The 19,201-nt window shown below is 34.2% G+C and overlaps 1 protein-coding gene and 1 non-coding gene across 2 annotated transcripts; one reads left to right on the plus strand and one right to left on the minus strand.

Moving 5' to 3' along the window:
* The first annotated feature begins 5,590 nt into the window (after positions 1–5,590).
* LOC149033642 (5S ribosomal RNA) lies at positions 5,591–5,709 on the plus strand. The gene has a single exon (XR_016177378.1). It is a non-coding gene; the product is annotated as a 5S ribosomal RNA (ribosomal RNA).
* A 7,296-nt stretch (positions 5,710–13,005) lies between these two features.
* On the minus strand, positions 13,006–14,984 carry LOC107066899 (potassium/sodium hyperpolarization-activated cyclic nucleotide-gated channel 1). Its single transcript, XM_089173559.1, has one exon. It carries the CDS (start codon positions 14,230–14,232, stop codon positions 13,006–13,008), a length of 1,227 nt encoding a protein of 408 aa, XP_089029685.1. The 5' UTR covers positions 14,233–14,984.
* Between the last annotated feature and the right edge of the window lie 4,217 nt (positions 14,985–19,201).

Here is a 19,201-nt window from a genome sequence, read left to right on the forward strand (position 1 = left end):
TAATTCTCGTAGAACAAGATGACGACAATTATTTAACATCGTTTCTTTAAATATATATATGTATATCATTAAATGATTAAAATTTTAATGCGGAAATGCGACAACTAACCATAACATGAGAATAAAAGAAGACTGCATCGATTTAATCGGGAAGAGTTACAATTTTGAATCAGAAAAAGAGAGAAAGAAAGAGAGAGACTGATTACAAGTATCATCGAGTTGATCGTCGGACAACGCTTTTGCAAAGTTTCAAGACGAGAATCTGGTTTGGTTGGTCGGTTGGTTGGTTGGTTGGTTGGTTGCTTTGCTCGATACACAAGCACCAGGATTGCCGTTTCACTTCGACGTATGTTAATGTGTCGAGGTGAATTTCCGTTATGGCGTAAATAAAGAGAATAAAATTAAAAAATAAAAAGGAAAACAAACTAAATGAAAGAAACGGGGTAGAAAAAAAGAAAGAAAGAAGAATCAAGTTATATAAGAAGAAGAAGTAGTAAGTCAACGAACGATAAAATGAATCCTCCTCAATGACGTAGGTATCATTTACTCGATAAACATTCTGTTTAGAGTTTCAAACGAAGCATTTCAAAGAAAAACCAATGTTAATTTCTTGATTGAATCAAGCATGCTTCGCGTGTCTTTTAACATCTTAAACCTTTCATATTATATATTTAATGTAACCACGTATACGAAGTATGGTTTGTTTTGCGCTTGACAAAAGTCAATGAAAAGGGCTACAAAAAAAAAAGAAGACACTGTGATTAAAAAAAAAGAGATAGAAAGAATCTTTATCAACTTTTATTACGCCTAACGAATAAGTCACATCGAATAAACGTAATATATTATACAAAAAGATGGGGTAGTTTGAGGGTAGACGTTGAATTCTTTCTCTCGCTCTCACCAACATAAAAAAAAAAGAATATACAACACACATTTCCATTGCCATACTCTTTAGTTCGTGAAAACGTGTTAAACGTGTCTTTTCTTTTCTTCCCTTCTATCTTTCTCTCGTCGAAGAAAAGAAAAAAAAGAAAAGAAAAGAAAAGAAAAGAAAAGAAAAGAAAAGAAAAGAAAAGGAAAGAAGACTTCGTTCATTCGTTCGACTTCGAAAACTGAGGAAACGGGTAGACCTTAGTGTCTTCTCTCCCTTTTTTCCATCCCTCCCTCACTTCCTCTTTCTCAGTCTTTCTTTCCTTTTCCTTAGCTATACACACACACTTATCTTTCCCTCGCAATCGGTGCAATATATTCAGGGCGCAAACCGTCGTTGTCGTTAGCTGAATGGACGTTTTCACTTAAAGTCGAGCTTGCCTCCCGTCGACGAGTACAAAGGGATCGTTACCCCGTCGTTGCAACCGTCTTTTGCGGAAAGTGGCAGAAACAGCAATAGCAGAGGAAGAAGAAGAAGCAGCAAGTACTGCAACAGCAACAGTAGCTGCAGGTAACACGTCAGAAAGGTCCCACGCCGTGGCGGACACTTAAATACACGTAATTCACGCCCCGATCGCGTGAAATGGCAGAAAAAAATGCAAGCTTTTCCCCATTCGGCTTAAAGACCTATGTCGACACCACGAAGACTTGTCTTTTCTTTTTGTTTTTTTTCATATCTTTTCTTCTTTCTTAACCCTCGTTTCTTCTTGTAAACAACTCCAAGAAGAAGAAGAAGAAGAAGAAGAAGAAGAAGAAAGATTCGTCCGCTATCTCCAATTAAGGTAGCCCAATTTTCACAAACTACGTTTTCTCACCCTTACTTCACTACTATTACAACTACTATTACACTCGTCGTTCAAGCTACCGTAAACTTTAGCATTTCTTCTTTTCAACGTTATTATCGCGGATAATACGCGCGACTTAATTGCCGAGCTATGACGATTGTAACGTGGTAAAAAAAAAGAAAAGAAAAGAAATAAAAAAAGAGTGAATAAAAGTTTTCTCCCTCGTACAATTTTTCCCCTAGCTTAATAACGTTAACGTCTAACAAAGTCTATGCAGTTTCTCTCGTTGATAGTAACTTCACTCGCGAAAAGTATCAGTTTAGCCTAACGTCGTTTCTCATCGACAAAACGGAGAAATCCATCGAGTAGAACGGTACCGCGACGTGACGTCCGATTAATCAGCCTGGCATTGTAATTAACGTTAGCGTAAGCCATTAGGTCGGTTACACGTGCCTTTTATACGGTACTCTCACAATTACCTTCGATAATTCATCGAGCCAACGTCTTCTCTCGTAAACTTATCTTTCTTCGTCCTTGCTCGATGAACATTAGCAATTTTCAATTTGCCCACCCGCAGTTGATATCTCGGAAATAAAAGAAAAGTAAAGAAAAGAAAAAAAAATTATCAAAAAGATTCCAATTGCTCGGTCTAAGACGAACTGTCGCCTTCTTCATCATTTCTCGTATTTACGAGAAGGCAAAGTCGATAGGTCAGTGGTTTGATGAAGTGCCGCGTCTTTACTCGAAACGGCACCGAGCTATATAGAACCTATCGGGTTCTTCAATCGATGTGTGTATTCAATTTACTGTCAGTGCCCATCCATTAACATTTACCCGTGCGATGCTGATTACCGTGGACGTGAAAATAAATGTTCATTTCTTCGGGGTATTCATTTTAAGATGGATCTAGTCGATTTCGTGGACGGGACGTATAAGAGACGTTAAGTTTCCTGAATTACAGAACCCGCAAGATGATCTATGAACTCTCACAAGCCGCGATCCCTAATCGTATTTTCTATGAACCTTCCTATATATATATATATATATATATATATACGTATGTACATAATAAAGGAAGAATATTGTTATTAGTTGTCCGAAGTAATTTCTATTTAAAAGGGAAAAATAGGGGAATACAAATTTTCCAACTTCTTTGTTGCTAAATGAATAGAACGATGCACATGCACATCGTTCATTAAAAATCCTATTGCATACAACAACACATTACCTCATCCTGATAGTATTTAAAAGATTTAAAGATTTTAACTATACACCGAAGTACAGAAAAAATTCTCGTACAGGTAAACGGTAGAATCGTTTAATTTCTATTAAAAACAAAAAAAAACAATACAGCAAAAGCTTTTGCTGAAGGAACACGAGGAGATAGAAAAGAGAAATACGGTAAAGAAGAAGGTATAGCTTAGGAGCAAGAGGATCGCATGCGAACGGTGCATGCATCTCTTCTGAATCCTTTCGTAGTTTATCGAGGTTCCACGTAGAGAGCATTGTGGTCGCTGCATAATATTAACATTAGAGGTGATTAGTGGGCTGCCGACCTCCGATGCTGACCAATACTTTCGAACACTACTCTCTTCTTCCATTTCTTCTTCTTCTTCTTCTTCTTCTTCTTATTCTTCTTCTTCTTCTTCTTCTTCTTCTTATTCTTCTTCTTCTTCTTCTTTCTACACACGCGACCTTCCATCCATTAACGAGATTCCCAAGTCGAGGTCGACTCGGATTTTAGGTTCTCCCCTTTCTTCTCTTGAATATTATTCCTTCTTCTTCTTCGTTTCGCTCACAGTCTTTTTCCATTCCCATCTCTAAGAGAACTTTTGCCATGTGAAAGATGTGTTAGCTCTTCGCAAAAGGCGACGACCGCACTGAAAATAATTAACTCGTCGCCGGGTATCTTAAATGTACACCAACGGGAGACAAACGAGTCGTTATTAGTAGGAAAAGATTCTTTATTTATGCGTACAGCGGCGATCTAACCCAACGAAGAGAGGATAATTAAAAAGTTGCATTCCACGCATTAAAGCAATTAATGACCCTACGGTGAACGTACGTCTCGAATGCATTACTACCACGTGACATATTACATCGGGTACAATAAGTCATCGGTATAATTATAGACTTGAATGAGAGGAAATATGAAAATCGTTTTTTTTTTGCGGCACGTGCCACTCCTAGCTTTAACTTGACTAGCTGGCTCTAGTCGACTAATTCTATACGTTAGAGTAGTATTAGACTTTCGTTAAAATACGAAAGTTATTAACGCGTCAAGAAATCGATATGTTAGGTTGTTTTATTTCGATTAGAATCAAAGGTACCCCGATATATCGTGTCTTTTGAAACACATCATCGATTATGTCGATAATGTGTTAGTAGATAAAATCGATAAATTTCAATATAATGCATATTAAAAATGTGACAAGGAAAAAAAGAAATAAAAAAGGAAAAACGTTTTATAATCATACCAGGATATTCAATATTAACTTTGTATATTTCTTCTTAAAAGCTCGATTATATCGTTTTGCTCGTTTCAAAGCAGAAGGAGGAAAAAGCAAACGACCATCGGCGAACCCTCGCGGGAACCACGGTGTTGGCTTGTTTATAAGCTCGGCTCGACTACTTGCCCTCGTGCCGCCGACCTAAATCACATCCTGCGGATTTTATATTAAAACAAATAATTAATTCGGATGCCCGTCGCATCGGGTGGTCCTCTTTCATGGACTTGGGATCCCAGCAACGAAAGTGCATCGGCAAATCGCAGGACACTTTTGTTTCCTTCCAAAAAAAAAAAAGAAATAATGGAGGGACAGAAGAAGAAGAAGAAGAAGAAGAAGAACAGGTAAGTATGTCGTGGAGAAATCAAGGTAGACTGAATCGAATGAAAGAGAAAGAAAGGGAGCGTTGAACCGTGCTAACGTTTTAACACTATCCTAGTCAGCAGGGGTTATGCCAACTTAAATATGCTGCTCGTGTATCTTCCAATATTAGAAAGCTATATATATATACATATATCGTATATTAGTCTAACATAACTCTATAAATAAAATTGTTAATAATGAAAGTTTTATTAATATTAAAAAAAAAAATTTTTTTTAATAATAAAATGATTAGGTAGAACATAATATTTATAAAACACTCATCACTTATTTCATTACCATCATATCTATATCTGAATCAGTATAATGAACATTAATTCGAATTTATTATTGGCAAGAATAATAAATCATCGTGTCACTTTTATGCTAAACAATTCAGTGATAAGTAATTCATAGAAACTTCTTGCTAACGGGTTTTCGCTTAAAAGAAGATTAGATGTTGCCGCTACAAAGAACTTATACTATTACTTCTACTAACAGTAGAGACTGTTGTGACAAGTAAAATCAAACGTTCTAAAATACCTCTTGAAATCCCACTAACGCTTCCGCCATCCCGATTTCCCTACTTACTTTATACTCGATTCCGCGTACTAACGTTGAGTATCTTTAAAAGCACGTTCACGATGCAAATGCACTTGACCAAACAAGCGTATCGCAGGTTTTAATAATTGCCTATAGAATAGAAATTTTTGAAATGAAAACTTCTTTAGAATGGGAGTGATTTGAAAAAAAAATAAAACACGGCGCGGCGTAACGTTGTGGCGAACAGTGGCAAAACGGAAGTAAGAAGAAAAAAGAGACAAACATATAGGCTTGAGCCTGCGAGAGAATGAGACACAATATAGCTATACAATTTTTCCTATTCTCGGTTTCCTCTTTATGCACTGCTTCGTAGTCCCTACTTCTGGCTTCTAAGCTTTGTATATGTGTGTGTTTGTGTGCGTATGTGAGTATAAGGGAAGTACATTTAGTATAATATAATTTATCGTTAACGGCCATACCGTGATGAAAACACAAGTTCTCGTCCGATCACTTAAGTTAAGCATCACTGGGCACGGTTAGTACTTGGATGGGTGACCGCTTGGGAACACCGTGTGCTGTTAACACACTCATTTTTCTTTTTTTATTCTAGTTTTCTTACTAATGAATGGTAAAAAACTCATCGTCAAGATATCAAACTTAATTTAAAATTTTTTGATAATATCTTATATTAATTATTAATAATATAATATTATTTTATATGAATATGTAATTGATATAATATTGTTTTATTCTATATGAGTATATAATTGCAAATATTATATTATTCCCTATGAAAATTATAATTTATAATATATTATTATTTTATATATATATCAATATGTAATTGAAATAATATTATATTACTTCAGATCAATATATAATAATTAATATAATTTTATTTTTATTTAAATTTATTTTTATATGTACTTTTTTATATGAATATATGTATATTATTAAGATAATATTTTATTATTTTCTATGAATATTATAACTCTCGTTATAACGAGACATGACCAAGTGCGCGCGTACTTTACGAAAATTCAAATACGATTTTCTCGAAAACAAAGTCTCAAACGAAAAATTTTTATTCTATATTTTCGATTTATTTTTTTATGTAAAATCACCCCCTTTTCGCTTGTACCACCAGTTACAGATTACCCTATATTATAGCTGAGATAACCATCGATTTGACTTTTTAAATTAGAACTATTGAAAAATGTCTACTTTTAATTAATTAATGACCAATGCCTACACATATTAAATATTACGTAATTAAACGATAAACATATCGAGAATTGAAAGTACGATAATTTTCTAAATATTCATTCTCGTATACAGCGAATGTATATCCACGATGTAATCAAAATTGATGCATTATTTTAATTATGCAGCTAATCGAAGTAGTAGCCTCTCGTAGAAAGAGAAAAAGAAAGAAAAATAAAGAAAGATAAAGAGAGAGAAAGAGAGAGAGAGAGAGAGAGAGAGAAAGAGTGAAGCTTCTGTACAACGAAATTCTCTTTAAATACAACGAGGAACTCGTTTTACGAAGGGAAAGTCATTTAGAAGAGCCAGATAACGAGCTAAACGAGTCCGTCTAGAAACTTTGCTCATTTGTAACGCAGCGAATCGCGCGCTTCGAGCACGGCCTTTAGTACTGCAAGTCATAGTTTCTAAAGAGAGGCGCGTATATTTGTCCGCTTTCATTATTTACGTCGATACGCCGACTTCTCAACGTTCTCGAAGAAAGAACTAAAGAGAGAAATAGAGACAGAGACAGAGAAAAAAAAAGATAAAGAAAAAGAAAAGTGAAATGGAAAGGAAAGGCTTAGCGAGTGAGAAACGTTTGGAAGTTTATGAATTTTCTGCATAGTCAAACATTTTATGATGTCGGTGACGAGAAATGTCCATTTTCGATTCAATAATCTACGAGAGATGAAAGTATAATAATCTAAATCAAAAAATAAAAATAAAAAGAGAAAGAAACCACCAAGAATACTTTTTGACACATTTTTGTTGTGGAATATGATCTTTCAATAAAACTTTGTACGAATTACTTTGCAATGATTAAACACCATCATTATATTCTTTATATCATGAGCATATACATACTAGTATATTAGGTTGATGGTGTAACTGGTAACATCATGATGATTAATATTCCGAACATCTATGGGAATATACGTAAAGACTCGAAGTCGTCTACGTTGTCTACGTTAGTCGATTTTGCAAATCACTCAGCAGTCATATCCCTCCTTAACACGACTCGTTGCAACGAATACCTCGACGATACAGAGATGATCGAGCGTTGGTTGGTTGGTTGTGTAACGCCGAAGGTGAATTGCAGAAACGTCCCTCCGTTCATTGTTAATCTCGTTAAATCACGAGGGTGACTGCAGAGAGACGTAGCGACTCTCGAATTATGCAGATCGAGCGTCACGCGACCCTTGTCAGCTCATGCTAACCTTCTCTTCTATATGTCTGCTCTCTTTGTAACGTATTCGTAGAGAGGCTAACGGTACTTTACTATACAATTCTTTATGGAAATCATGAGAACTGTCTTAACGTGTCGTACGATTAAAATTTATGTTCCTCGAATGATTTAATAATTTTTAAATAAATTTTTAAATATAAAATACATACGCGTTATGTTGAACAATTATATTATACGTTCATTTGATCAAGATATTAGCAAAATAATTCCAACTACATTGATCACAAATTTAAGATATATTATTTTAAATAAGTATAAATAAATTTTTAACAAAATATTTCTCCAAGCTATGTTTTTTTTTTTTTTTTAAAAACCTTTAGATTAATTACAATTTACGTTAACGTTGAACGTTTTAGAACATATCTGAAAGAAATATGAACTTTTTATAAAAACAAAAAGGAATTGTAAAAGATCGTTTAGTTTCGTACATAGCCATATCCGCATGCCACATTGGCTGTTGGGCGATAAACGGCGACTTTGGTTCGGACAATGACGTTCAATGTAGCGTGACGGGATGATACGTTGCGGGTGCCCGACCACCCGCTGCTAAACTCCTCTGGTGGGCGACTATGGGGACCGCACATCATTACCCACCGTTGTTGACACTACCTTATAAACGTCGTCATTCGAGCTCGGGGATATGTGACGGACAGTCAACACCGTAATGCAACGTCACGGTTGGGAGCCACCACTCGATTAGGGTAGTACACTGTTTGGGTGCTAGGAACACATCCTTTTGGAACCAATACAACTGATCAAAGAATTTTAAAGTTGTTAATTTATAAACCAAGTGACGTTTCGGGTTTGTTCGATAATATTTAAAAAAAAGAAAAAAAAAATAACATCATCGAATTAATTAAATGATTAAATCAGGTTAACTTGTTTAATGCGATAACGTGTTGATTATAAAGATTGGAAGTAAAGAAAAATTTCGAATTTTATATTTAAATACTTTAGAGACCGAGTCGAATGAGATATTCAATACAGTATCTATTAACTTACATATTGCATATTTACACATAAATATACGTAAAAGACTACAAACGTTGATAAATCCGTATATCGACGTTAAAAATTGATAGAGCGTTTTCGGAAGTGCACAGGGTCGCCGGTTAAATTACGTATGTAGTGAATGGTAAACGGAAGCCCATATAAATAAGTATCGGTTCTGCATTGGGATCGACAAAGTGTGTGTATGTGTGCGTGTGTGTGCGTGTTAGTAGTAGAAGAGGAAAAGAGGGTGGGAGGAACTCGGAAACGAGAGAAGTACATATACTACGCGTTTATATACGTATATAGATTTTCTATAAGGGAGAGGAGTAGGAGGAGGAGGAGGTAGTGGTAGAGAGATGAAGGGAGGTTAACAGAGAGAGGGAAGAGGTCGACGGGGATGAAATAATGGGGGCGGACGGCGGCCGAGTCGAAACATTGATGTTGCCCGGTGCGCTTACAAACACACCGACATCAATCGAGCATGGCCCTTCCAACACAAAACCAATCCAGACGAGTCCGTTGGCTAGCCGGTGGCGGCCGTTCGAGTTTCGAGGGATGAATAAGGGCTAGGATGACGGAGGTTTAAGAGAAGTAAAAGAGAAAGAGAGAGAGAGAAAGTATAGGTAAAAGAGAAAGATGGTACACAGGGCTTGTGTTCAACGTCCTTATAAATGTGCAATGCGCGTACTATGGGGTAGGTAACTGGAAAGGATGAGAGAGAGAAAAAGAGAGAAAAGAAAAGATGAGGGACAGAGAAGGTAGGACTCAGCAGGATGGTCTCTCGTATCGATAAACGATCAATCAACCGATACACCTATGGACGAGGCCATCGAGAAAGATAAGAGAAAGAAAACGAAAGAGCAAGATAGACTGAGAAAAAGAGAAAGAGAGAGAGAGAGAGAATGGAAAAGTGTAAGAGGTGGTGGAAACGTAGGTGGAAGCAGAGAGAGAGAGAGAGAAAGAGAGTTGGTAAGAGCGAAGGTGGATGTGCTCGGTCTGTCGGAGGAGAAACAGGACGAAGATGGGGGAAGGTGGCAAAAGGAACGAGAGAACGCTACGATGGAGGGTGAAGATGGGTATGTGGGCGGAGGTATGGAAGGGGTTGCGCGGGAACAGAGAGAGAGAGAGAGAGAGACGAGGGGCGAGTGGTGGTTCCGAGGGAGGGTGCTGGCCTGCCGAGTATCGACCCGTTCTTGCCGAGGAGAAGGCAGCAGAGCCTAGGGTCGCCGTCGCTGGGTTTTGTGTCGCTATAGGAGTGCCGCGTATCTGTCTATTGGACGAGCACCAACGTGCAAAGATGCACTCCCCGAGATTCCTCCTGTTTCGAGACATTGACATGGAAAAAGAAATATCACTAAGATCAACATTTTATTTGCTGTTTTTCTTTTTTTTCATTTCGCTAAATGTCTACTACAAATAGTTTTATTTCTTTTCCCCTCTTAAGAAAACTCGCCGATCAAAGCATTTTTTATTAATAAAAAAAATCAAGAAATTAAAATAAATTGAAACATTAAGACAAGGTTATATCATAAAGATGATATATTCTTAAGAACGTGAAAATGTTGAGGTAAAAATAAAACTGTCTTTAAATATATATATCATACATTGTTAATGACAAAAAGAATTGTTTCTCCTTGTCAAGAAAAGAATGTTGAAAAGGGGAGGTGAAAGTCGAATTATCAGGACGAAATATATTCCCCCTAGGATGAGGCGTTCCGATGGATGTATCACGATGGCATATCACTCACGCTCCGTTAATCGCGTTAACGAGCCGGATCTAGGCAGGAAGAATGCGTGACCGTGGAATAAGTCCTCCTCTTCTCGTCGGCTCGTTATACACCTATCGACGGTGATACGTAGTATGTACTTGCGCGCAAACTCACATATACCTGCTCTTTCTCTCTCTCTTTCTATCTTCCTCTCTTTGTGTCTATGAACGATCCCCTTTACGTGGCTCTTCCAACCCCCTTTTGGTGTTCCGTACGGCATTCAAGTGCGCATGGTGTGCAACAATAGATCGTGCGCGCGTACTTTCTAAGTGGATCTGCCCATTGTGGGGTCGGTCAGGTGGTTCGTCGTTGCTCGACGAAGAGCCCGTTGGCTGGCTCGGCGGGGTGTGGCCACATAACTATAGCCACAACGTGCTTTCTTCTACCCTCTCATACTACTATTTCTATCTTCCTTTTTCTCTCCCACTTTCTATACTCTTCTTGTTATCTTCGTCTACATTCTACAATTTCAAAGGTACGATGATCATTCCGTCTCGCTCAGAATCAAATCGACGAGTAGAGTTGCCGGGGTGCTTTCTCTCTGATAACAATATGTTCTTTCTCTATTTCTCTCTCTCACACATATACACACACACACTTTTCTTCTCTTATCCTCTTCGCAACCACGATGTTAAAAGAGGGATAGGAGTAGGGATAGATGCTACCAAGCAAGCGCATCGCGTCGGCCTATTACAATGGCCAGCCCTCCTAACCGTTTCATTGTTATCTTCCTCTCTCTCTTTCTCTCTCTTTCTATCTTTCAGTATTCTCTCTGCCCATGCGTCGATGCGCGCGAACCATTGTTTCGTCGAATGGGCGGCTCTCGACGGCACCACAACGACGCCAACGCCATTTGCACCGACCAACCAGCTTAATATTTCCTTTTCAACCAATCACTTACTTACGATCTCCACGTGCGAATGTCAAGTCTAACGGACGAACCCTAAGCTCTTCTCTCTTTACCTCATTCACCTCCACCTTTTCCTCCTCCTCCTCTTTCTTCTTCTTCTTTCTTAATTACTGCTAACGTCATTATCGTTGGTAGAAGGTTAAGGTAAGTTCGAATTTCCGATGGACAAGACACGTATAATACTAAACGTAAGTACGTAACACTCCTACCGTATCGACGAACGATGAAAAGAAGTAGGAGGAGGAGAAGGAGGAGCTTTTTAACAGACTTGACGACGCGCAAGTACTACGTATTTATGCCTCGTCGACCGTGGCGAGTCTAAAAAGCGTAGCGAACACGGTTATCGCTCTAACAGCACGGCACCGCACCTACTACCTGAATATGAGCCTCATGGTACCATATAGAAAAGCTGTTGGCTCGGTGATGATATTGCCAACAGTTTATATAGAACGTCTCATGTCTCTGTAAAATGATGGATTTGAAGGGTGGAGAAGGCTACTTGGTTCTCTTTCTCTCTCTTTTTAGTATACATCGGCACCGAGAAAAGACTTACGTTGGTACCCACATCGACTTCCGCATAGAAGCTCCTCGCTCGAAAGAAATAAACGAGGCCTCGACTTTTACGTCCTTAATGGTTCCGAAGGGTAGATACATCATCTTCATCCTCAGCATCACCCGAGACTCCCCGCGATGACTTCGATAATGAGACCGCAATTAAAACTCTGGTGAGTTACCTACGTCGATGATACGAACCTTCTTCCTTTCCACAACTTCATCTTTTCTTTTTTTTTTCTTTATGTTTCAAAATTTATATATCGCCAATGCAGTCTTTTTTTCTTTTTATCATAGGATATACCGAATGTTTATTTAGTTTTATGAATGTATACATATAGTAAAAATGAACGGAAATATGATAACGGTTTTAGTGACAATTAAGTTCTGTTGCATTCAAGAACCGGTCGAATGCAATACTACTATGTAGAAAACGATTTTGTATAATGAACAGTTCACTGGTATCGTATACACGGTAGCGGCTTAACATCTCTACGTATACTTCCTATAGAATGTTTCGGATCATGTTGCATAATCTTCAGAATATCTGCAAGGTAATATCGAGATGGTAACGAAGAACATATAGGCGAGCTATTTGATTACCACAGATTATCACGATTGATAATACTTGTTCTTTAAAAAAATGATTAAAATTACCGTGACTCGAGGGGATAAACATTCTTCCTATCGATAGTTAAATTAATATTAATAGGTATTTTCAAATGAATATATTACATATATATATTTACGTTTAAAAAACACATGACATTTTTAAATTGAATCTTAACATTCGTAATACATTATTAATATTATTTATATATTGTCTATGTTCAGTCTCAAGTAGCTAACTAAACTTATAGCTCGAAATGATTTATATAATTTACACTGTTTAAAATTTCATAAAAAATCTAGGTAAAGTAGTCCTTGGTTCATAAAAAACATCAATAGTAATGTGTTAAAATATTAAGAAAGAGTCATGCTTTTCTCAAACTTGATTTTCTTCATTAAAAATTTGTATGGCAAGTAATAAATGTTAGTTAGTGATTTGTGACTGAACATAAAACGATATATAATTGTTAGATATAAAATATTCATTATATATGATATCATTTGATAGGAATATATAGAAAAAGTTAGGTTAGGTACTAAGTTAGGTACTAGTTAGTTAGTTACTAAGAATCGTAGTCTTCTCGTGTCTTTCGATGGCAATGTTTTTGATATGTTCCCACATCATAGGATAAGGATATATCGTACGAGCAAAGTCGGCACGGTCGAGTCGATAAAGTTCGCAAATCTCAACAGCTACTACGCTGGCGACTCTATGTTCGTCCGCCATTACGAGAGCTATCTCACCGAAATGAGCACCGTCCTCAAGATGGCAAACTTCTTTACCAGAAATCGTATAAATTGCAACTGTACCGCTACCAATAAAATACATGCAATTTCCTAGTTCGTTGGCTCGTACAATTACGTCGTTAGTTAAAAATATTTCCGATTTTAATAAAGCAACTATACGATTCAAAAGAACCATTGGAAGATTATTAAAGAATGTTACATTTTCAACGAGTTTTCTACACGAGTGCATTATTATTTCTTGACGTATTTGCAATGATAACGCATTTAATATATCAGATTCTTGAAAGTAACGTCGTTGAAAACGAAATTCATAATAATTGATTATACGACGTTGAGTATAACGTGGAAGTTGTTTGTGATGCATATATTTTGTCAATTGACCAACAGCACTTTGATATCTCAATTTAGATGAATTTGTTCCTTTAAAATGTTGCATCAATCTTGCTATAAGAAACCAAGTTATTAGAGTACCTATTATTTTGGCAATTATTATTACGTAAAGATCAGGCATATTTTGTCGATCACTTTCATATAATCTTGATCTCAGACAATTTCCAATCGTTATCATCAATGAAAAGAGATATTGTATGTATTCAGATTCGTACCAAAGATCGATCTCATGTATCCAAGAATCGATTCTAGGATAACGTAATTGTTTCATTGAAGTAGTTGCAATGGGTACTAACCAGAAAATGCAAGTTATCCAATGTAAGAAAATAAATAACCAAAAGAATATGATAAAAAAATGATGATAACATATTAATGTACTTTTAGAATGCGTTACTTTGCCGATATAAACGTTTAAAGAAAATAATCTAAATACACAAATCAATGAAACTACTTCTTGAGTTACTTTGTATTCGTCCCACATTTTCACAAATATCACATCGGTCGGAAATGAACCAAGAAGATCGGTAAAGAACGTACCATGTTTCATGTATTGTTTTATAATTTTTTTCCTTTTCATCTGGATAATAGATTGGTTTTTATCCAAGTATCTGATTAAAAATAAATATTTCTCTGTTATTTGATTCATTTTAAGATAAATTATTTAATTGTTTTTAAGTGATTCATTTTGGTTGTATTCACCCGGTAGATAAATTAATGATCATGTCTGCACAACATAGAAGGAGTAAAGAATTTTTAATTATTTTTGAAATAAGTGTCTGTCGAGAAATACCAAATGATGCCTGATATGGTACTATCAATGAGATAATTGTCATATCAATGATTAACAAGATGTCCCAGTAATGTCTGTGCGAACGAATTTAAATGCGATTAATTTTTATGTGGGAAAAATTTTGAAAATATAAAAATTTTATTAAATAACTTTTAATTTAAATTAATTTAAATAATAATCAATATTATTATTACCTAAAATTACTGAAAGGATGAATTATTTCCTTGTTTTTACGAATGTGTTGACGTTTTTCACGTAGTATTGAAGTACGACTGCGTAAATATCTTTGAGCATTCGGATTTGTAGATGATATCATAAAAAAGCTATGACAATAATCTAAAAATTTTTGTAGACGACCTCTACCAGGAAAATACAATATATCCTGATCCGATGTAAATATAGATCTATCGTCAAAAGGATGCATTTTATTTTTTTCAATATATTGAACTGTCAAAAAAATAATTGTAAATTGTAAGAAACAAAAGAATTTCAATTCATTTATATAACATGTTAAAATGTTAATCTACACGAATAGAAAATTATAATTAACAAATCTAAATAATAGTAAAATATATGTAGTTATAAAAATTACTGATTTTGTTTGCAATTGAAATAAGACAATTTTCAATTTCTCAGATACTCTACATTGTATTTAAACAAACTCGAATAAGGAAAAAAATAATGAAAATAAAAAGAAAGAAACAAAAAATATAAAATTGTTCTTTAAATTCTTACTAATTATAAACTATTTAATTTACTGATTAATGTATTAAAAGTTCTACTTCATAATAATATATTGCATATACAAACTCCTCTTCGATTCATTGACTTCAGTATGTGGCTGCTCCATCTGCGTATTTTTTTAGCACGTTGAGCTTACTACGGGTTATCGATAAGATACGAAAAACCATGTAACTTTTTCTTCTTCTACTTTTCAAACTGGAAATAGTCAATGAAAGCAAGAAAGTAGTATTTTACTTTACCATACAAACACAAGTTGCTCTTGTAGAAAACTTTATAACCCATCAGGAAAGAAGAGTTCTAGTTTACTGATACTCGGTCAGAAGATAATATATTTTTTAGTAGGTTTTTATGCTTTTAATTAATTAATAAAACATTTTATCGATTATTCAATAAATAATAATTTTATTTGTTTGACTAATCGTTAATATCAGATTTTAGTATTACAATTTGGTCGGTAAAAGTAGATTCCTGTAAATCTGAAACTCAAAGAGTAGATACCTGGCTTATTCGATTTGAATGATAACCCAGTATACATTTTATGTAATAAAAAAAGACCGATTTCTTGCTTACCGATAAACCGTAAGATTGATTTTAGTCTTGCTAATAATCAGTAAAAACAACTTCTATTTTACATTAATTAATAAAATAACAATCTGTTTATTAACTATTAGTTGATATAAAAATAATATAATTAGTCTATAATAGAAGTTATCAGGTAATCGTGAATCCTAGTTTTTACTAACATCTTGCAATTTTTATCATCGTAATTATGTATCAAAAATTATTGTCAGATAAGAAATAACAAAAAAGAAATTTCAAACATTTTACTTTATAATAAACAAGGAAATACTAGAATTGAAAAATGTAGATAAACGTGGAAGATAAATCAATAATTTTATTTTCAATTTTATTGGTGAGTAAAAATAAAACTTTAACATTACCATTTTGAAAGAATTAGAATTCGATTGCGGACATACGTGAAATGAATGTCGATAATAGATATTTTCCCATAAATTATTAATTTGTTGCTTAAAATAGTTGTTATTGATAATGCCTAAACAAAAATCAATAATGTATATTTTTGCAGTTTATCAATTATTGATAAATAGATTTAACTGATATCGACACATAGTAAAATTTCATGTTGGTAAGAGTATTTTCCTGCTTTTAATTGAGAGTTTCCGATCCTTTTAAAGGGCAGCACGTAATATTTTTGTACAATTAGTCATGTTACATATTACAGATGATTACAAACGTTTTCACACCCATCGCATATTATTTAATCGAATTTATTTATTGTCATATTGATGTCTTCGATTTATATATTCTTGAATGCTTGTAATAATTAACACAAATTAATATCAATAAAAGTCACATTAATAATATTTCGCCATTACAGCTAATTGTTATTCATTGTTTATAATTATTAAACGATAAAATGCAGAGAGTAAACGCATTAAACATTATTATTCATTTAAAAAATATGATGTTCAACCTTTCGCGTTTAGATCCTTTCATACTTTGTATTCCACGTCTAAGCAAAATGCTAAGCAAATTAGCGCTCCCAAAGCAACGTTTGCCTTTTGATGCTTTAAATTTCGAATCTTGTCTCGTGAATAAGTATTTTAAACTGCGTAACAAGCCTCAGAGTTTCTGAAACCTTCTCGTTGCTCCTTGCACCTTCGAGTTAATATGGTTTGCACGTTTAGCAAAATATCAAAGTAAATATTATATATTATAGAATTATATATAACACAACATATATTATAACATATATAATAAATAATATATATAAATTTCATATGTTTTCTTTTTGGTTATCTCACGGTTCCCACCTCTTTATGAACAATTTTATTTAATTTTTAACATTAAAATCATATTCTACGAACATTTAAAAATTAAATCCATAACTAATTCATTGAATTTCAATCGAAACAAATATCGTTAATATGAATAAATTATTTAGTTTTTAACCCTTGATATATTACCATATATATTTGTCAGTTAATTGCCGTGTAATTCTTTTTTTAAACAATTTAATTAACATATTTAAAATAAATATGCATTAATCTATATTTCAACATCAAAATTACATTCTCGTTAAAAAATACTGAGCATCTCGATTATAAACCGATCATTTATCAATCAGAACGTATTATAAATTTTTCATTTCACCCTTTTTTTTGAATATAACTAAAAAAAAAGTGTCATTATTAAATGACTATTCAACTTTTATAAAAGATTCAATATAGATTTTTCAATTTTCTTCAAGTGCTCGTAAAGATTATAGTAAAAATTCAAGACATATCTTTTAAAAGAATCTATTTGTTAAACCACATGAACAATTTAAAAGTCGCTATTTTTATTCCTCCCTTGAGAATTAAGAAAGAGGATGTGGGGGTGGATCGCGGTTTACAAGGCAAGTATATCGTCGAGATGTCGACTTATCCACAACTTTCTCTGTTCTTTTGTTATACGTTCCTTTTTTGTACCTCTCTCTCTCTCTCTCTTTTTCCACTTCTTATACCCTGATAATAAATTTTCTAGTCGTCCGCCAGCGTTCTGAAACTCTGGAACGATGTTATGGACGATGCTCGAGAACAAGAAGGGTGGTTATTCGGGCTGCCTTAGCAAACCTTCGCACATACTAACGTAGATTTACCGTAACCTATCCTTGTTCTCTAACGACATACGGCTGCTGTGGACTATTCTATGTCTAGTATATATGTATATATGTATTTATGTATGTATGTATGTATGTATGTATGTATGTATGTATGTATGTATGTATGTATGTATGTATGTATGTATGTATGTATGTATGTTAGCGGATTGAAATAGAACATAGTAATCTGAAGATCACATATGCTTGATTCTTTCTTCCTTCTTTCTCCCATTTTCTATTTTCTATCGTAAAATTAATTTTATTCTAATACATTTTGAATAATATTATTTTATAAAAATATGGCATATATTATTAATTAAAGGAAATAAAAAAAGGATCATCAATAATAATTTGTAAATAATCGATTTTATTTATGAAGCCACGTATGACGAATGAATTATAGGTATCGATCCAATGATAATCCGATTTATGAAAAATTGTATTTTTTGTCATTTAATTGTTTTTCTTCTTCTTTTTTTTTTTTTTAATGTTAGAATCAATCATGAAATAGAATGTAACGAAAATACATTTATGATATTTGAAAAGGGGGTAACAAAATTTCTGTTAAATGGAGTCGAAAATGTATCATTTTTATTCGTTACTGTAATGTGTATATATATATGTGTTCAGATACTAAATATATATAAGAAAAAGAACGTATTAGATGGTTGTTCTGAAAAGTTATGGTTGGTCTCGTTGCTGTATCAATATCTCGTTAGGAGCTACGACAGAAATAAAAGCTAGATGTTCGTTCTTACGTCTGACCGGCCAAGCAAAATCGTACTTTTCTCTATATCTTTCTCTCTTTATCTTTTTTTCAACCCCCCTAACCATCTTTTTCTTCCTTTTCATTCTTTGGAAAGAAGATACAGAACATACGCGATATCGCTTCGTACCAACCAACGTAACTCTCTCTCTCTCTCTTTCCTCTTTATTTTTCTCTTTTTTTCTGCTTTTTTCCCTCTCTTTTTCTTTCATTTTCTTTCAACTCTTTTCCTCTTTCTTATTACATTTCCTACGGATAGTGTATCGCTCTCTCTCTCTCTTTCTCTTTCAGTCAGTGTAAAAGACGAAGACTTCGTCGCTTGAAGAAAACTCGTCGATTATATCGACCGTATCGTTTCTACCAACGATGTAACGAAGATGGATTCGATAGATGGGTGAAAGAAAGAGATAGAATACAGACGGTTCTCGTTGAAAAGCGAAACGATAAAAACGAATTTGTGCTACGATTTGTGCTCGTCATCGGGGATGGAGGAGGAAAAGAAAAAAGGTAGTTTCAGTTTATCGTATGATATTATTACTTATATTACACTTTGAAAATGAAAATATCATATGAGATGAAGTTGAACAAAAAGAAAGATAAAATTTAGAAATATGAATTAGCTTTTAGAAACTTTTTCTAAATAAATATTT

The sequence above is a fragment of the Polistes dominula genome, unplaced genomic scaffold (assembly GCF_049000335.1).
Source record: "Polistes dominula isolate Pdom_NZ unplaced genomic scaffold, Pdom_raw_medaka contig_28, whole genome shotgun sequence".
NCBI lineage: Eukaryota > Metazoa > Arthropoda > Insecta > Hymenoptera > Vespidae > Polistes > Polistes dominula.

Coding starts and splice junctions, on each gene's coding strand:
- LOC107066899 (XM_089173559.1), bottom strand. CDS start 14,232: ATGAATCAAATAACAGAGAAATATTTATTTTTAATCAGATACTTGGAT.